At 35.6% G+C, this 21,322-nt stretch overlaps 2 protein-coding genes across 3 annotated transcripts in view; both read left to right on the forward strand.

Moving 5' to 3' along the window:
• LOC113226083 (phenoloxidase-activating factor 2-like) overlaps positions 1 to 1,736 on the forward strand; it is a 31,707-nt gene extending 29,971 nt beyond the window's left edge. The window contains exon 10 of the mRNA XM_026458601.1: positions 1,341 to 1,736. Coding sequence (XP_026314386.1) covers positions 1,341 to 1,499 — 159 coding nt within the window. The 3' untranslated portion in view covers positions 1,500 to 1,736. The remainder of the gene's footprint in view (positions 1 to 1,340) is intronic.
• Positions 1,737 to 4,786: 3,050 nt separating this feature from the next.
• Positions 4,787 to 20,695, forward strand: LOC113226095. Of its 2 annotated transcripts, XM_026458613.1 has the most exons (5): positions 4,787 to 4,909; positions 7,705 to 7,834; positions 9,206 to 9,305; positions 17,047 to 17,146; positions 20,264 to 20,695. In XM_026458613.1, the coding sequence occupies exons 2-5, from the start codon at positions 7,705 to 7,707 to the stop codon at positions 20,273 to 20,275; spliced, it is 342 nt and encodes a 113-aa protein (XP_026314398.1). In that variant the 5' UTR covers positions 4,787 to 4,909; the 3' UTR covers positions 20,276 to 20,695. The 2 variants fall into 2 exon arrangements, 1 of the variants encoding a protein (XP_026314398.1); XR_003310065.1 differs by lacking the exons at positions 4,787 to 4,909; positions 7,705 to 7,834 and adding an exon at positions 8,969 to 9,009 and having other exon boundaries at positions 20,264 to 20,692.
• The last annotated feature ends 627 nt before the right edge of the window (positions 20,696 to 21,322 follow it).

The raw sequence follows: 21,322 nt of genomic DNA on the forward strand, positions 1-21,322 counted from the left end.
TGCAGTCTAGATCGTCGGAGTTCTATCGCAAAGGCATTAATAACCTTCCCATTAGATGGCAGCAATGTATAGATAATAATGGCAACTATTTTGATTAAATAAATTTGTTAAAAATTTAAAAATAAACAATTTATATTTTCAGTACAAATCGGCAATTTCATACTTTAACCCCTGTTATCTCATCACTTTTTTTAACAAGATTCATTTGAATAGCATCGTATAATCGTATTTGAAAAATGGTAGTTCAAAAGTTTGGTTATTTTTCATTTGTACTTCTATGGTTTGTCTGTGGTTGTATAGTGCTGTACGAAAAAAAAACATTCCGTTCATTCAATTAAATTTTTGTAATCGATTGGTAAATCGAAAATTTCAATCGCAATCTAACGAGATACTCGTAAGTGTAAAGATTTGAAGGAGGATTTAAAATTAAGATATCGGAAATTTTAAATATTTTATAGGTTATGTATTTTTGCTATTCATGTAAGGAAAATTGCTAGTATGACTCAATTAAACAAATCGATTCATTCAATTAAATTAATCGATTTATAATTTGCATTACAATTGGTCATCACTAAACCGTGTATGGTCAGGCCAGTAACGTATTTGTTTACTTTTTGTTTAAAATGGATTTAAACGAAATATAAAGTGGTTTCCGTTTAAACGCCCATCTCTAATTAGGTACCATTTGTTTTTTGTTTTAAAGTTCTTTTCTATCCAATTACATGTATTAGTTATAAGGGCCCTTTGGAGCTGTGAATGTCATAGTTAATAAATAACTAAATAAGAAGGTAGAATCCCCCTTCTATAACCAGGGACTAGAGGCAGACTTAGGGTGCGTTCAAATTAACCGCTGTTAGACGCGCTGCAGCAGGGCTACAGCAGTGCTATTAGGTTCCACCCCTGTGTTGTGGATATTCACAAGATTCGCACGAAGCATTACGCTTCCACATTTAAAAGGCGAACGGCTATGGAATCAAATTTGAAAACTTGGATTTTTTCAAGTTGAGAGTGAATAGGCATTATTTATGCTCCATCGTCGATCTGATGGTCACTTTCCACAAGTGAGATGAAGGGCAAAAGCGTATGTACATTTTTATACAAAAAAAAAAAACTAAATAACGCACACATACATACTCAAAGTCCCGCACTAGGGAAACCCTGTGTCGCGAGTGCCACGGACACACTAGTCTAGAACACCACATTTTTGTGCATACTTTTAAATTACACATAAACTCACGAGAGAAATAAATGTAGGCCTTACAAATATTCCTCGGCCACAGAGGCAATTGTGAAAAATATTCCTTCTTTTAATTTATTATTACTTATTTAATTTTTTACAGTTTCAAGACGGCCGCTATATGCAAAGTGGAATCGTAGCTTTGAATGTTGGCAGCGAGGGGAACATGCTGTACGTGGACGTGTCCAACATACGGGACTGGATCGATGACAAGGTCAAAGGAAAAGGGTACAGCACACGAGAATACTCTTTTAATATTTAAATACTAGATTTAACTAGAGATGACAATAACGACTATTTGTCAATAATGAATTATTCCGCTATGTTATTTTTCAATAACTGTTATTATATTATTTCCTGTTATAATGCTGTCATGTCGTTTAGCATGCAATATGACACACATAGTAAGTAGGTAGAATAAGTATTATGTAACCCAAACAACACTTTTAATAACACTAAAAGGTTAGTTGGAAGAAATGCCTTATGGCATAAACTCGCCTTTGCTTACTACGGCTCAACTCACACTGGCGCTGAGTCGAAGCGTCGCGTCGCGTCGCGTCCTGTTTTTCAACTACAACGCCTGACACGACGACGCGCGACGACGTATGGTCGGTGTCTGATGCCTGACTGCGCCCAAGTAACGCTCCGAAACCGCTCGACTTCAACCAAGCGACGTCGTTTCCATATTTGCATAACACAAATGTGTACCTCAATAATGGGAAAATAGAGGTGAATGTGCTATAGGCGAAAAACATGACGCGTCGCGACGGTTCGACTCTGCGCCAGTGTGAGTTGAGTCTAACGTTTTTAAATTATCTATTAAAATTTGGAATTTGTTTTGTTGCATAATAAAGTGTTTACATATATACATACTGGTCATAATGTACAAGAATAGAAAACGCTAGTTTAGTTTTTTCATCATCAAAGAACCAACTAATCACTGCAGGATCTTATTTAACATGTTCCTTTATTTTTTAATTTTTAATTCGTGTTATTAAAAATTAAAAAACCCGTCCGATGACTTTTGCAGTCACCCCCAGTGTTGTTATCTTTTTTCAAAATTCCCCATCGTAATGAAATCGACAACTAATTTTCAAAATTTAGTAATTATTGTAAGTCGTAATAAGCATTTTAAAGTAAATAATAGATTAAACAATAGTCTTTGCTAACACAATGAAAACAAATCGATGGCTTACTTTCTCAAACACGTATCGTATCTTATAAAGAGTGGTTATTCAGGAGATTTCTATTTATTTTAAATTTCTTATTAAAAGGTGTTTATTTGGATACATTACTTTAAGAATAGACAAAAATGCCAGTGTGTGAATGTGAAGGAAATGCGATGTGAAATCAGAGTGCAAAATTTGTATATAAACACAAAGTAACTATATATATGTGTACATAGTTACTTAGCATAATAAAATTTATACTATCTGCTAATAAACAATTTCGAATTAATTTTTTTTCAATTTCGTTTAAAACTTTTATAATAAATCCCCCGAATAAGCAAAGTAAATAATCTTTATTTCCTCCACAAAGAAGGATGGCGAAAGCTGCCCCAATAACGACGAAGGGCCGTTCATGGACTTTGCTTGTATAATTTTGCGTTTTAGTTTATGCCTAGTTATCAATATATTTTTGTATATTTTTAGAAGTCGGGAATAAAAAATAATGTAAAACATTGTATTTTAGATTAGATACAAGAACACGACGCAATTGATTCAGTTCGACTATAGATTAGGTAACGTTCTTCCAAGTACGTTCCAGTTTAGGCATCATTGAATGTTCAGGTAGGTCTACCTGAAGCATTGGTTATTTTATAGTACACACATAAAACATTAAAGCTATAAAATACCTAATGAAATATTCAATTATGAGTAATAAGATAAAGCAAAAAATAAAACACGATGTGACAAAAATATTCAGATAATATTTAAATGAGAGATAATGAAAGTTGCAAAGGAACGTTTTGACAAGAGATCTCTTGCCAATGTCACATTGACATTGAGAACAGCGTCACCATTTGTGACAGATTTCTGCCATTTGGGCAGATTTGATTTTTTTTTTCATTTTCATTGCAGCAGAACATGACAAGTTATATTAAATGTGGCTGAGTTTGGCAGATTTGGGAATATTTGGAAATATTTACAACCTACACCAACTTTATAATCCCAGGTTCTACAGTCTGAACTCAATTAACTTTTTTGATGCTTTGATAATGAATCACAAGTATTCATAGGTCTCCTTAATGCACGTCGTCAAAATCACTGGGTCACAAAGTACACGGGATGTCGCCATCCTTCTTTGTAACAATTTATATGACATAATAGTAGTGTATACAGGAAAATTTTAAGAGGCTGTAGCCTAAACTACGCTACCCTGTATTTTAAGGTCATCAGGCTTCTACCTCCCGAAGTTCTGATCAATCAATCAATAAGTCTATGGAAACCAATTACATAACGGAAAAAAAAGAGAAAAGAAAAAAGTATGTGAGAGTGCGTATGATGAGTGAGTGCATGAGATGTGTGTGAGTTTAGACGATGAACTTTACGAGTAAGTGAGCGTGTTTGGATGGATGAGAAAAAGTATGAGATCTCAAACTTTGATTGTAACACTAATGCGTACGAAACTACGAATTAGATATTTAACGGACAATTAAAAATACTCAGTACTGACACGCAAAATGTTCTTACTAAGTACAACTATTGGTCTCTCAACTAGTAACGATGTTAGAGATTAGGCGGGTCAGCGCGATGTGCCCTCGTGCGTGGCTCGGTGTCCATAACAAATACTAATTACTTAATAATACTAATTAGTAATAATGAATGATCATTCGGGTCATTTGAATACGAAAATTAGTTACTAATTTGTCATTCTAAGGACAGGATTAGTAATTACTGACGAATCGAATATTGAAGTCATTCGCAATCATGCGTCACGATTTTTAGTTTTTAAGTCTAAGAGTGCTGGTGAAATTACAGGCACATGGGACTTGTCAACTTATGTCTCAGGGTGACGGGCAGTGGCAGTGCCCCTCAGATATTTGCGATTTAAAGCTCTGAGTGATACTGCAACTGTTATGGATATGCGTGCAGCTTACCCTTACACTTGATATTATAAAAACAAATATTGGAACATCATGAACAAAGAATTAGACCGAAAAAGAAAATGTTTAATTCCTTCGAGATATTGATTGATCTCATTAGTTGTGAATTCTATAAAACAATAAAAATAATTTACAAAACAGTGATTTAATGGTTTATTTTAGTTTTGTGGCACTTTTAAAGAATTGTTTGGGTGACAGTCGGAAATATCCAAAAAGCCGAATAACCGGTACCGAGAATTAAAAATTAAATGTCAAGTATATCTACTAAACGTTCTTATTATGTACACACGCCAGCACATCAAGCTACACATTGACGTAACTTGTTCCGTTGCACTGGAGGCGATTTTCGAACAAAAATGTATAGGCTGGTGTGCCGGTGTACATCTGTATATATTTTTATGCACCAATCGGTCGTCTACAGTCAGTGACACGGAGTGGTGAGGCACGCGGCAGACGCTTCCTTAGTCTCAACTTAAGGAAAATAGTGCTAAAATTATTTTTTCAAAACAATTTCTAGTGAAACAAGAAGGTATTTTGTTTCTGCAAGAGCAAGGTATATAACAAAGGTATGTATTTGGTACAAAAGAATAACAATATCTTACAATGTGTTCACGCGTATATGCTTAGAAATAACAGGATTATTTTTAAAACACTAACGACCTCACAGGACTACATTTTTTTTATAACATCAAGTGGTAAGCTAGACGCCTGTCCATAACAGTTACAGTGCCACTCAGAGCTTTTAATTGCAAAGATCTGAGGAGCACTACCACTGCGAAGTTGACAAATCCCATGTGCCTTTATCCTTCAAAACCGGAACACAGCAATGCTGACATTGCAAATGAATTGTGAAGCACTCAAATATAATATTTGTCAGGTATATGAATTCAAATGTTTCTAATTATTTCTCTTCACTCTCATTCTTATAAAGAGGCAAATGGTGGCATGCACTATACAGCCAAGTCATTTGTGATGAAGGTTGCCATTTAAAAAAAAACGCATGGTGGTTTGCGTTACAATATGAGGTGGCCTAAGTCGGAATTATTCATAACGTCTGAAAAGTCTCGAATGAAAAATATCAAGTGCAAAAGTATCGGTATCGGAAAGAAAAGTACTCGATATCAAAAAGTGTCGATACTTTTTCCACGTCTCTAGGTAAATTCGCAAGTCGAAATAGCAACAACAGACACACTGACAGACAGACAAACAAACAGTGATCACTGTGAACGCAAGTTTGTATATATGCACTGTAATTGTAAAGACAATTCTGCTCAATTGAATACAAGCTGTGTTTCATATTTAAATAGTTGTGCATCCTGATAAACACCCTTACCAATGTACATGCAATGATGTAACAATTGCTGATGAACCTCAATAAGTAAATAAATAAATGGTGCCGAGGTCACCCAAAAGTCTTTGAAAAACCCTTGGTGACACGAGGACGACCTTGCACCCACGCCAAAATAAGTCAAAGAATCAATCATGCCATAGGTAAAATAAATGTACACTTGAAAACATCACATTTATGCTACTGATCGTTCACTACACTAACTTCCTTGAGAAGAACGAGCAAGAAACTCTAGATTGCTCTTTTCAAATACAAATACAAAAAACTTAAATGCTATGGAATAAATTCACTTTGAATCAATTTTGTGTGGAATCTAGAGCCATGTCATCTCCTTTCCATACATCTTTATTATCGTAAATTAAATGTTGTCTTGTTTAAGTGTACATTTTTTTTTTTTTTTTATTGGCAATTTATTATTTAATTGTTTAATTTTATTTCATAAGATTCTCCTAAAAAGTATTTATAATATTAATAGTATCCACATTTATAATTAGTAGTACTTTTTACCTGAAATACAGGAATTTCCTAGTTAAGGTACATGTGTTATTTTTACATTAAATCGCATAAGTAGTCTTTAGTTTTCTCTGTACATTATGTTACTGAATAAACAATTTTATTTTATTTATTTTATTTATTTATTTATCTTTATATATCACGTAGTCATTGACTTATAAATAAATGGACGACGGGTCTAATACAAAAACCACGAAAAAAATGTCCCCAGTCAACCTATTCGAAATTTAAATTGTAACGTCATCGCAGTATCGCGCTGTCAGTAGAACAAATGAAGACTAAAGCGGAGTTTGGCGCTCTGTATACGATTTTAGCGCCTTACAAGTGCGGACACTTTTTATATACATATAATTGTAAGTCAATGCACGTAGTCGTCAATTTGTAATTTTCAATCAAAATGTTATTAATGTAGTTTTATAGGCGCTTGGATGTAGAACTTTTGGGTAAGTAAGTTGATGATGATGACATCTAATTACGCACAGTCAACGGAATGTAGCGTTTTACGGCGACACTAAAAGAAACCCGTTTTTGTTGAACAGGAAAATGTTTTACAAAAATAAGAAACCTGACTTATTATTCTGAAAATAGGTATCTACAATATCTGACCGGTTCTTGTGATTCAATATGTTTATTTATGCAACACGAACCATGTTATATTATTATTTACATAAATCTAACAACTTAACCATAGCCAATGTGTGTGGCCATAGAAAAAAATCCTTATTTTCCTGTAGAGCTGGTTCATATTTTTTAGTTATGAAATGTAATGAATTTGTTAACCTATCTAATTCTGACTGAAGACGCCGTGTGTCACATTCATAACTTTGTCTTTCTTTCAATTCATGCAACAAGTTCTGACATTCTTTTACAAAGTTATCTTTTTATAAAATGCAGCAATTTTCTTTATTAATTTGTTGGTGCTGGAAATATATTTATTAATTTTAACATATTTTTTACAATGTGAAGTCAAACAAGTTGAATTTAATGAGTGATCTTCACAAGTAAAATCAGTAGTGATTGCTTCTGATTCGGGAGATGTTACAGTAGAGGTCTCTACTGTAACATCTGATGGTGCACCGCTGACCAGCTCATCAAATAGGGACTGCACTTGTGTTGAATGTTGTTCGTCTTTTGCTTATTCCAATATTGTTATTTGATTGTATGCGTCGCATAGGTCACATTCAAAAAAACGTGACACGCCTCCTGTCCATAACAGTTGCAGTGCCACTCAAGGCTTTAAGTCGTACAGGTTTAATGGGCACTGCCACCACTCAACAAATCACTACAACAGTCACAATAAGTATTTAACGTACGCAACCCTGAATGGTGTGTCCCGAGCGAGTGTATGGCAGTTCGGGCTAGCACACGCCGTAGGATTGCTCTGTCATTAGACTATCGTTGGGTAACTGTCACAAGTCACAGGGATCGTCCTAGATTATTTTTAGAATAGTAAAAATTACTATTGTCCTATAAATAATAGTATATTTTATACTTTCACAGATGTACAAGTTTTTCCTTCTATCACTACTTGCCGTGGCACTAGGTCAAGGCACCAGCGGCGACGTAGAAAAAGTAAGAAGGCAAATATCCGGTACGGAACCACCGGCAACCGGTAGCGGAACTGACGCCGGTAACTTTTTTTTTATAATACCAAGTAATGGTACGATCAAGACCTCGGCTGTCGTCTGTTGGCTCGTTTCATGAACCCTCACTCGTATTTTAATGCCCTTCATTATGTAACAGTCACTAAAACTACTATTATTGTTTGCTTGTCGTTTAGTATAATTCGAAATTATAATTATAATGTTAAACGGTACTTACACAAAATCATAACTGGAATCGTGACCTTTGAATTGTTGGCTACCATTTTTGCTAGTGTAATGGAAATAGAATAATTGTAACTTTTTTATAAAATAAATTCGTCCCCTAGTTTACCACCCTTAGAGGTGAAATATTTTCTTCAAATTTAAATGGTACCAATACCGAGGTAACCTCTTTCCAACGAAAAAGAAACATCAAAATTGGTTCACAAATGAATTATCGTTCATGCAAAAAAAATATAGCCGAGTAGAGAACTTCCTCCTTTTTACGAAGTCGGTTAAATGCGGTGATCTTTTTGTCCGGCTAGATCAAGTTTTAAATCACCGTATTTCAATCAACACACGAGCTCCGAAAAGTGTAATTTTCGGGATTTTAATAAAGTAAATATTCATCTAGTGTCCTGTTTTTTATTCGTATTTTATAATTGTTCAAAATGATCGGTTATGAATTAAGGTGGCCTATTAACTAAAAATAACGGATAACTTACGTATTTAAGTCGAATTTTTTTATTAAGAACCGGGACAATTGGGGCTCTGCAGTGACGGAACACTCATTGGATTCGGATTCGACGCACTATATTCGTTTTGATAAAGTGTCCGTACTGGCGAGAGAAAAGCATTTAATTCCGCGGTAAGTACGTGAAGTTATCGAGATTGGTCGTTATTTGAATTTCAATCGTGATAGTGGATGGTCGGTACCCCCCGGCTGGAAAACAGTGTTAGGTACTACGTCAGTGGTTAGTGTAGTCGAGACTTTAGAAAGTGACGTTGTTAGTGTAGTGTACAATCCTTCATATGACTTTAACAAAAACGAAGCAAACGCGGGTAGTTTCTCGCCGACTCCGCCTGCGCCCGCTGCCGTACTGAGTGATCGGGCTGCCAGGGCTTTGGCGCGCCGTTTCCGTCAAGTCACCGCCGCGGAATCTCATGTTTAAGGACCACGAATTGGTTCGGAACATGTTGAGCAAAAATTCGACTTAAATACGTGAGTTATCCGTTATTTTTAGTTAATATGTCTGAGTCTCACGGTGGTTTTTTAATTAAAATTAAGGTGGCCCTTGTTTGCCCAATTCCTTTGATGTAATTTCACGAACTTTTGAGGTAGATTTTTTTTTATATTGTATATGTATTTTTTCAGTTTACGAAATATATCCGTTAACATTGTTCTTCTGTTTACTCAGTGCCCGAAGATAACTCCTGCCTTTCGAATAAAATAAAAGGTATATGCGTGAGGTACTACCTTTGTGATCACGTCGACGTTGGCCACGATGTCAGCGATAGGTGAGTAGTATACAAATTTGAAAAGCTTGTAAACCACTAATGTGCCGTGACCACGGCAATAAAATAGGATACTTCGGTCCATATAAATTTATTCCATAGTTAAGAGGGAGCATGTAAAAAAAGTTTTTGGCGTTGGCTCCGCCCACATTTGTGAGACAAATAGATGCCTGAAGTTCGCGTGACATGCGACAGGAGATGTTGAATTTTGCGCATTAAAAGTACCAAATTCGTTTTAGCGGAATAACTCTAAAACTAAAGGGATTAAAAAATAAATCCGTAGTGACAGTTCTCGATCATGCATAAATATAATTAATTATCTAATTTTTGTCCTAATAACCTGTAGCATTTCGAGGATGAATCGAAAAAATGTGAAAATTAGAGGTCATTTCGTGATTTTTATCTATCGAGGAAACTTTATTGTTTTATTTTTCTGATTAGTGTCTATGCTTGAATATATCGTGTAGTTACTCATACAATATTTTATTTTTAAGTTTAAAGTGGATATACCCCTCTAAAATCAAATCGAAGATTAGGAATTTTTCCTCTGCTCCCGTTTAAGTCAAAAGGAAAAGGCCGTAACAAGAAAAGGTATATAATAATTGTATCTTTTTCGTTGAAAAAAAAAACCGATCACAAAAGTTAGCTTATCGGGTTTTTCCGATTTCTATGGGATCCCCTCATCAGATTTCTGACTTCTTAGTGAGAATGGGACTGTTACAGACTCCTTTGTACATTTTTTTTCTGGTTGTCATGGTGACAGTGATTTGTAGAATACATGTATTGTATCAAGTGAAAAGTCGACTTTTATTTGCGGAAAATATTTTTTTAATTTGTGATAGTCGAAACGAACCCGGAACGGCTTCGTTGGCATCAGGTACCACCTCGAGAGTATACCCTTTCACACAAAAAAATGATTTTCAAAATCGGCCCGCATCTTATGGAGCAAACGATATGTCAATGTACATGTCTTTAAAATAATAATAAGGATCTTCTTGTGGTGAAGTCTTGGGCTGATGCGTTTGGTTTGCTTGTAAACCCTAGGAAATCACAGGCAATGATTGTAGGTAGCAACAGACTTTACTGCAGGTTGGACATTAATAATCTCCCCAAGGTCTCGTATGATGGAGTGAGTATTGCATATGCTGAAAACACAAAAAACCTGGGTCTGATAATCGACCGTACACTGTCCTGGAGACCACAGGTAAATGAGGTTAGTCGACGCATTCACTTTTCCTATCATTCTCTCAAGCGGCTTCAATTCTTCTTACCGTTCAACACCAAGGTTATGCTTGCTCAGTCCCTACTACTCCCTCTTCTCGACTATGCCGATGTTTGTTATTTGGATGTTACTGAGGAGCTGCTTAACAAACTAGAGCGCCTACAAAATCTGGGAATCCGTTTCATATTCGGTTTACGTAAATATGACCTTATCTCTGAATTTCGGACTAAATTGAAATGGCTCCCAATCCGACTTCGCCGAGATATGCACGTTCTTTGTCTTCTTTATAAAATTTTAAAGTACCCCCAGCTTCCTCATTATCTGTGTTCCCGTTTTTCCCCCTTATCCCCCAATTCCCGCCCAAAACGTACCTGTGACACTAGAACACTTTTATATCCCCAATCCAACTCCAAATTCTTTCACAATTCTTTTACCGTAAGTGCAGCTCGTATGTGGAATAAACTACCTGCTAACATTCGTGATAGTCCATCGGTGGCATCTTTCAAACACAAATTAAAAGAGCACTTCCTGTCGAACGCGTTAGATAGTTTATAGGTTACATATTTGTAAACAAATGATCTGTTATTATAATATATATTCTGCTTATGTATGTATTTATGTATATAAAGTTCATGTATGTGCATGTCTGTCGTATGTATATTATTATCATTTATATTTTATTCACATTTAAATTTAAATTTTGTTGTACATTAATTAGTCCCGCAGACTTCATTTTTGCACCACGGCTAGGGTTGGCTGGAAGAGATCTCTTATAGAGATAAGCTCACCTTTGTATATGTCCATTGTAACGTGTGTTTCATGTATCTTTTCTTTGTACAATAAAGAATATATTAAAATTCATGTGTTTTCCTTGATTTCCATGGATCCCCTCATCAGATTCTGACTTGGTGACAATAGGACTACCACGAGAGTGCACCTTTTCAAACAAAAAAAGAACTTTCAAAAACGGTCTACAATTGACGGAGAAATCTATAAAACACTCCCTTGTTGCGTGTCGTTAAATCGTTATGCAATTTGCATATTTTGGGGTTAAGTGTGGGATTAATAACTATAGGCTTTCAGTTGAAAACCAAAATTTTGCAGGTTTTCTGTAGTAAGTAAAGAGAAATATCTCCATATAAGAAATAAAAAAATAAAATAAAAGGAAAAAAATACATAAATATAGACCATAAACTATTTACAAGAGAAACATGCTCAGAAGTGAGACTGTAAGACCTGATACGAAACAGCCTGTATTGCACGTTTAGCATCCCAATCAAACTGGTTCCGCCGAGCCACTACACCGGACCGTGATGGCTTGCAGAGAATGCGATATTTTATTTATAAAACATGATTTAATTTATAATATATATAACATGTATGTTTTTCGAGTTCTCCGTCAATTGTGAACCGTTTTTGAAAATTCTTTTTTGTTTGAAAGGGTGTACTCTCGCGGTGGTCCCATAGTGGATCCCATGGAAATCGAGAAAAATCCTCAAATTTTGTAGGGTTGTCGTGTATTCACCAACTTATCCGGTATTTTTTTTTTTTTATAACACACATAGCTTATAGTAAGTTAAAAATATATAAAACGGTGTCGCATAAAGCTATTAAAGTTTTTTCTGTACACCGCTGCATATCATGTTGCCATTAATAAACACAAAAATGGGGTAGGTAAGAAGATATTTCGCTCCCACCGACTCGACTGACCGGTCACATTCGTCGAAGTGTGTGTGATGAAACCATTCTTTCTGTCGATAATGTTATACGGTATGTTTCATTTTCATAATAGTAAATTACAATTGCAAATTACAATTACATTTGAAATTTACTTGATTATGACTCTATTTGATTAAGGAGGTATTGTTTTAGTTTATCCTTTATGTTTTTGGCGTTAAGCACGTCTTTTAGTGCTTTAGGAAGATCATTAATAATTCGAGGAATTATGTATTTGTTTTGATGTTCCCCGTACATGTTATGAGTCCTCGGAATAGTTAGTTTTGGATTTGCTGCACTTCTCAATTGACTATTATTTTAATATTATATTTAGTATATTTAATATTATATTATATTATTAATATAATAGGCACTTGTAAATCCATGCTAAGGAAATGTTCTATAGGAAACATGTAATTTCTTCTTTCGTTTACGGGTAGGACTTTACAGAACTTAAACAACTCGTAGTTATTTCTAAATTCCTTCTTAAATTTCTCAGGTACAATGGTTTTAAGAATTCTTAATTGGAGCTCATGTATGTCATACAAGTGAGACTTGCAGGTCCTCCCATAACTACTAAGACCGTACTGTATTATGGAATCGGCCAGTGCATTGTACAATGGCAATTAATTATCGAGAATTTCGCGAGTAAAGCCCTCACCTTATCGCACTCTTTGTTAATGTGGTTCACCCACTTGAATCGGCTGTCTATCACAAGGCCCTAGTATGTAAGTATGGTAGTCAATCTGATCGATGCATGGTCACAGCTACAATTTTGGCCGTTTAGGTCATTGTGAAGACATTCATAACTAAGAGCAACAAGCCGAAGGTTACAAGACAATTTATTTTGGCTGGATGACATGTAAATAAATTTTGTTTTAGATGCGTTAAATACAAGGCCAGAATCGTGGGACCATTTTATTAGATTAGTAAAATCGTCCTGAAGATGTAGAAGGGCAAAGTTAATGTCTTTATTAGCTGCCATTAGCAAGTGTCATCCGCAAATTGGTAAACTTGACAATGTTTAACAACATTCGTCACGTTGTCGGCATAGGTCAAGTAATGCAAGGGCCCGATCACGGAGCCCTGAGCGGTACCATGCACAACGTTTTGCATGTTACTAAAGTTTTCACCCAATGCCACGCAATATTTCCTATCTTTGATGTAATCTTCACACCATTTTAGAACCGGGCCACGTATTCCACACTCGTCAAGTCTATCAATTAGGACACTGTGCTTTAATGTATCGAACGCTTTACTGTAATCTATAAAGACTACCAGGACATGATTTTTACTATGCAAGAAGTCATTGACATCATCAGTAAATACTAAATGTAATTGAGATGTAGTCTTATGTTCTTGAAAGCCATATTGGTTTTTATTTCTCATATTATTATTTTTATAGAAATTGTATATTTGTTTGCATATAATATTTTTCTACTATTTTGTCTAATGTGGATAATAACGTAATGGGACGATAATTTTCGTACTCTTGTTTATCTCCTTTCTTATAAATTGCCCTAACAACACCTGTTTTAAGCTCGGCGGGATATTTCCCTTTTGTAATACTAGCATAATAAGGTTAGCGATTGCGCCCGATTTTTTTTGTCCCAAATTGATTTTATGTCATAAGCTCTAATTTTGTCAATTCCGGGAGCTTTGTTAGGGTTAATTGCTTTTATAATGTTAGCAACATTATGCGGTGTAGCTTTTTGATAACGCATGCTAACACTTGACGGTAAGAGGTAGACAGAAGAAGGCGATTGCAATCCGGCACTATATTAGAAACACTCTTATTAAAAGCATTAGCAAAATTATTCGCAATCTCTAATGGTTTATTGATGTTACTTTTAAATGCGTCAAATATAGTATCATCTACAGATTTTGTTAATCTTCCTGTGATTTTATTGAGAATTTGCCATAGCTTTTGGATATTATTTTTATTTTTACTAATATCCTTTTTAAGGTACCTATTTTTCGTTTTTTCGATAAATTTATTAGCAAAATTTCGAGCTCTATTATATTTTTGTTTAATAACCAAGTCATTAGGATTTTTTAACCATTGCCTAAACCAATAATCTCTGTTTATACATGTCTTTACTGTTACTTTGTTTACCCAAGTTTTGTCCATTCGCACTACTGATCTTTTATTTAGTCGTATATTAATTTTAGAATATTGTAACATTGTGCAAAATTACCTCTTATGTATGAATAAATTGATAATGGACAATCCATATTATTTGTTGCTTCTCAACCAACTTTTTGTAATAAAGAGATTACTTTTGATGTGTCAATACATTAAATTTAGGAGCTTCCTGTATTCCTGGTGGTCCGCCAGTATTGATCTTATATTGATATGCCTACAAATGAGATTAGTTTTGGCGGGTATTTTGTTAAGGAATACTCTTATGTTAGTACAATTTTTTTATTCAATATGGTTATCAGAGAGAGCCATTTATATAACATAGTTAATATGTTAGGTACTAGGTTGACCTGTTTGAGCGATATATCTACTTAATCTGTCTCAATATTTTTTTAATGTCTTCTTCGCGTCTAATAACAATAACTTCTGCCTTTTCATCTTTACGAACACGAATTACTCCTCCTTTGCACCATATATATATAAATGTTGTCTTCAGTTGTTGCTTAGCTTCCCACAAAAGTTTCTTGTTATAATATGATAGGGCTTCCCTTATATACACCGGTTGATTAGCTATAGGTTCCTGTAGGTTGTCAGTCAGATCACAAGCCAACAATTTATCTTTCTTTGCAGCCAATATCCAATCCGCTGGCGCTGTTACATTTTTGAAATTAATTTCAATAGTAACCTGGCTTCTCGTTTCGTCGTTGGTCGAAACCGTCAACTTTTCTGCTATTTTAGCATGTAGGTAGTACTTCTGTTTTTGTGTAGGGAACATTGCCGATTTCTAAACATTTGTTAAGTTGAATCTGTTCAATCTCCTTCAGACGCTGCTCCAGTGCACCCACTTTTATTTCCAGGTTGTTATTTTTGTTTTGAAGTTCAATGTTTTTCTTCTGTAATTCCTGTATTTTTAATTTAAAATCGTCCATCGACTCCGATATTTCGTCCATCTTATCACTCTGGTATTCGAGAGCTTTAGTCATGTCACCTAGTTCTTTATGAATAGCCTTTTCCATTTCTTTAGAGATATCTTTAAGCAGTTGTTTTACATCGATTTGTACAGGGTTCGTGTATTTTTTGGGAATATTACCAAAATCGTTTTTCTCGTCCTCATCATCATTTGGTGGAATATAAATGGAGCTACGCCTGGGTGAGATTTCCACACATTCCGCGCATCCTAGGCTTCCAGCAGCTTTTAGCGCCGCCCTTTGCTTCGTTGTCAGCCCAGAACTGCTACCACTTAGGTGAACGATCTTGTTGTAGCGATTACATTCCGTTCCAGGATTGGTTTTGTTCATTGACTTACAAATAAATGGACGACGGGTCTAATACAAAAACCACGAAAAAAATGTCCCAAGTCAACCTATTCGAAATTTAAATTGTAATGTCATCGCAGTATCGCGCTGTCAGTAGAACAAATGAAGACTAAAGCGGAGTTTGGCGCTCTGTATACGATTTTAGCGCCTTACAAGTGCGGACACTTTTTAGCGCGGACCCGACGTCCATATAATTGTAAGTCAATGGTTTTGTTAATATTTTTTCTACATTTATCACACTTTGTCATTGTTGCGGGTAGAACGCTACAACAAAACTCAGAGTAACTGTATGCGTACGTACCAAGCGAAATACGACAGCTGACTAAATTGCGGACCGATTTTGAAAATTCTTTTTTATTTGAAAGGGTATATTCTCGAGGTGGTCTCTGATGCCGACGATGCCGTTCCGGGTTCGTTTCGGCAATGACAAATTAAAAAAATATTTTCCGCAAATAAAAGACGACTTTTCACTTGACACAATACATGAAATCAACAAACACCGTCACCATGACAATCAGAAAAAAAGTTTAAAATGTACAAAGGAGTTCGTAACAGTCCCATTGTCTGTCACCAAGGAGTCTGAATCTGGTGAGGGGGTCCCATGGAAATCGAAAAAAACCGATAAGCAAACGTTTGAGGTCGGTTTTTTTTTAAATGAAAAAGTTACAATTATGTTATTTGTGATGCGCTTTGTCTATGTGTACATTTATTTGTATTACCTTGTTTAAACAAAATTTTGTCTGTATGTATGAGATTATGTGTGTATAAATGTAATGAATAGAGCAGCACTCAAACAAACCTTTTTAGGTTTAAGAATGCAAAGTACCTAGATAATAAATTATTGTAATATGAGTAAATAAATAAAAAATGAAATAAAAAAAACGTTAGCTATATATACATACAAATACCAAATAACAAGTTTTACGGATTGGTAAAATTTGTCCACAGAAAAACTAATTTTAACTGATAATGTTCTATTTAAACTTACAATAATAATAACCATTTTCTTTTTTTTAAATTTTTACTGAATTGTTGTTCAATAATTTTTTTGTGAAGTTACTCCACTAGTTTGTTATAAGCAAACCATACCAGACGCTATGCCAACTAAGCTTAGTTGGTATAGCGTCTGCCACGGTTTGCTAGAAGACTTCGGTTCGAATCCGGCCGGATCGAATGAATTTTTTCAAGTGTTCGATCTTTGTATTAATAAGTTTTTCTTTTATGCAGTGTCTTCAAGATTTTGTCGATAAATTATTTAAAAAAATTATAAAACATGAGTAAAAATATGATTTGTTTCGAATAAGTGGATATTTCACGTGTGTTTTTTTTTTGCTGTGTCAATAACAGAAACTGCCCTTCGTATTTTGACGTCTGCTGTCAACCATCCCACGTACTAACTCTCGAGGACCTTAACATAAACCGTACAACTACGAACCGCAAGGAACAGGTGAGTTGTGTTTGAGTAAGTTGCTATTTATAACCGACTTAAAAAAACTTCTATCTTTGTATGTATGTTATGCCATGAATCCGTCATTAGTGAATCGATGTTTATGATTCTTTTTTTGTTGTAAAGAGGGTACCTCAGTAGTAGTTTCATTTAAATTTGAAGAAAATATTCCAATTTCACTCTCAGGGCGCGTGTACACGCTAAGGGCTCAAGCAGCGTGCCGGCGATATTTCGCGAGTGTGCTCGCACCGACTCGCTGCAACTTGTTTTAACACGTACAGCTAAATAGCTTCGTGCAGCGTGCCCGCGACGAGTGGTGCCAGATTGGGCGATTTTTCGCCAGTCCCGCGACGGAGCGCGAGACGCGGAATCACGCGCGCGGTGCGTCAGATCTGCGTCAACGCGCGGTTTAATCTGCGCGGGGGCAGCGGTTTATCGGCCCCACGTCACTTAAAGTACTCACTTCGTAGTTGATAGCCGTAGTGGTTGTATATATAGCCGAGATCCTTCTTTAACAAGAATGGTTAATAATACACAACTCATTTAGGACGTTGCAGTTATATCGTCTATTTGGTTTCTGTTTACTTAAATAAAAAGACACCGAAGATATTGGATACGTCCCTTTTTACGAACCAGATCGATAAATGGATAATTTCAACTTCATTACAAAGATTTAAGAAAATATGAAGATAAATTTGGTCGATTTTCAATAGCAAATATAAATTTATCGACGTCGAGATGTATTGTAGAAAACTGAGCATGTCCTTAAGCTTAAAAATCTGCGCTTTAGTGCGGAGCGCAGTGTGCCATACCCTGCGGTTCGCCGCGCCCCTCCGCGCGAGGGCGCGGTAAGACCGCGCGCGCCGGGGAGGCGTTGTCAGTGTGTTCGACGGCCCGTGTTTTCCATACAAACTGAGATACTACAGTACAATGTTAGAAAACGCAGCTCCGCGCTCCGTCGCGAGACGCGGTTTGTGTGATAATCGCTTTAGGTTTCTTCGCGGGGTCGTGCGGCGACTAAAAAAGTGATTGGCGACTCGGTGATAATTAGGCTATGTTTGAAATAGGAAAAGGCGATTTTAGGCTACTTAGTAAAATGTCTGGTGAATTACAAATTTAATTGGGGATTTTGTGGGGAATGGCGTAGTAAAACAACTCATTTGAGTATTTCTACGTGTCGGGGAATCGGGGAAATAAGAGAGTTCATATTGCCCAATTTCCGGCAGCAAGCAGACTTGTAGAATTGTTTTCCTTGATTTGTAGGGATTTTTTGGCTTGGGCGAATATCGGCTATTTAACACACATAAATTGGCGAATTAACTTCGCAAAAGTCTGGCAACCCGCGATCATCGACCATTGGTTGCGAGACAAGTCGCTTGTGACCAATGTTGCCAGGTCAAATCTGAAAAAATCGGAAGATATTGCACCAAAAAACGGTAGATTGAGGAAAAAAACAGTAGATGCTGAACTTACCCAGAAACACTTTGAATCGATTTTCTTCAAAATTCAAAAATTGATTGGTCATTTTTAACCGACGTCATAAAAAGGAGGAGGTTCTCAATTCGACTGTATTTTTTTGACTTTAGCTTTTCTTCCAAGATTGGTGTAATGGTATCCAAGATGTAATCAAATGTACTTATTTTCATTCTATAGTAATTGAAAAATCTATCTTCGTGTTGTCTGAGATCGGGATACATGTGATGAAATTGTCCGAAAGTAGCCCGCAGAACATTAATTGGATGAATATTAAATCTCCTTCTTCTTATCCTTCGTATGGCACGGACTCGTAAAACGGAATTTTATAACAAAAAAGTTCTGATAGTATATCCATTTTTCCTGTAGGTATGATAATTGCTTCCAGGCCTCTATCGTCTTCAGTTTCCTTCTCTTTTTCCCCAGTAACAGCTGACAATTTGCGAAAAATTATATTCTCTATAAAATCTAAAGCTGTAGGATGTGATGAGGTGAGCAGAGAGATGATTGTCGACATTGTTGGTCAAGTTCTCCCTACTATTGTTCATATCATCAATTTCTCCATACAGCATGGTGATTTCCCTCGTGTTTGGCGTAAGGCATTTATTACACCTTTGCCAAAAATCTTTTCTCCAACTAAACTGCAACTAAATAACTTTAGACCTATTTCTATTCTTCCTTTTCTCTCTAAAATCTTGAATCTGCTGTTCATCAACAAGTATCTTCTTTCACATTTTCTAACAGCCTTCTTACTACTTTTCAACCAGGCTTTCGCCCGGGACACAGCACGATAACGGCCCTACTCAAAGTTATCGAAGACATCAGGTTGGGCATGGAGAAGCAGTTGGTCACTGCTATAGTACTCGTTGACTTCTCCAACGCCTTTAACATTGTAGACCACGACATTCTGCTTGCCATCCTGAAGCCTCTTAATTTTTCGCGGTTGTCATTGGATTGGTTCTACCTTCGTGATCGCGAGCAAGCGGTTCGTGTGGGACCAAAAGTTTCCAACTTGCATGATTTAACAACTGGTGTTCCGCAGGGTGGCATTCTGTCACCACTTTTGTTTTCTCTTTTTAATAATTTTCTTTCTTTCTCATTAACTGCTCTTACCATTGTTATGCTGATGACTTGCAGATTTACACGCAAAGTAAATGCCTGCTAAGGACGTTAATTCAGTGATTTCTGTGATTAACCGCGATCTATAGAGCATTAGTGCGTAGTCAACTAATTTTAGGATATTTAGTCAAGCAATTATCGTAGGTGGATCTAAACAGATATCTAAGATTGACCATAGTTTGCTCCATCATGTAGTGTATGAAAACTCGTCTGTTCCACTCAGCGTTAGTGTTAAATATTGGCCTCTACATTGAATTCACACTAAGTTGGTCCACACAGGTGTCCGAGGTTAGTCGTAGGGTTATTTCTTCTTTATGTTTTCTCAACCGCTCTCGGAATTTTCTTTCTATTAGTTCTAAGATCTTACTTGTCATCTCCCTGATATTCCCACTCCTTGATTATGCTGATGTCTGTGTCCCTGATCAAAATGAAAATCTATTATCTTATATTATATTGGATCGCCTTCTCAATAATGCTATCCGTTTCATCTTCTGCCTACGCAAATTGATCATGTTTCTTTTTCAGGTCGCAAATTAAATGGCTCCCTATTCGTCAACGCCGGCAGAAGAGACTACTCTGCGTTGTACTCTATTCTTTTCAATCCTCACTATCCAGAACACTTAAAATGTAAGAGTCAATATCTCGGGGACTCTCACAACCTCCCTCTTCGATCCATGAATTCACTCTCACTCATTGTACCTCCCTTTCATGTCTGACTTCTTCACTCTCCAATTGCTACGTATCTGGAATGCTCTCTCAGACTCCATCAGAAGATCTCCAAGAATATTTGTAAGGAAAAATGAAAACATTTGATGACATCTTGAGAAGTGCTGTATTTTTTTTTTTTTAGATAAGGTTAACCTAGTGTTGTCCCTTATGCCCTTACATGCCCTTTAAAAATTAAATTTTTAGTTATCAATTAACAAACAAATTTAATTTTTTACATATTTTATAAAATAAACCTTACATATTCTCTTTCAAAAAAAAAAAAAATAAATAAATAAAATAAAATAAAAAATAAAATATATGTATTAAGTTTGTTTGTTATATTTTACATATATTATCATAAAATTACTACATATAAGTTATTATAAGATATTATAACGTAATATTTTGTTTAATAATTATTAATATAATTTAAATAATAATATGTAATATATAATTATATATATAATAATTCGACGCGTTTGTGAATTTAGTTTTTCTTAAAGATTGTCTGGTGGAGAATGCTTTTAGCATTAAGTCTGTAGTATTGATGAAATAAAATATTGTTTGGGGGAAACACAAGAGTTTTATTTCTTTAGTATTTTACACGTCTTATACAATGTCCCGGCAATTGCAAAGAGACTGTTTCATTTTGACAGTTAGTGACGTTCTGTGCCACGAAAGCCATGTCACGTTATTACATATATTACAAAGTCCGCCTTTTGTACTATCATGTCTTGGGGTCAAAAACGTTTTAATAAATAAATAAATAGAAATAATTCTTCGGAAATTCACTAAGCTATCGGTCGGTCGCCGGTAGTACATAGGGCGCTGTGGGGGCGGATTGTGAGAAAAAACGCCTGGTTGTAAATTGAGCTT

The sequence above is a fragment of the Hyposmocoma kahamanoa genome, unplaced genomic scaffold (genome assembly GCF_003589595.1).
Source record: "Hyposmocoma kahamanoa isolate Upper Pololo Valley unplaced genomic scaffold, ASM358959v1 181, whole genome shotgun sequence".
NCBI classification, from domain to species: Eukaryota; Metazoa; Arthropoda; class Insecta; order Lepidoptera; family Cosmopterigidae; genus Hyposmocoma; species Hyposmocoma kahamanoa.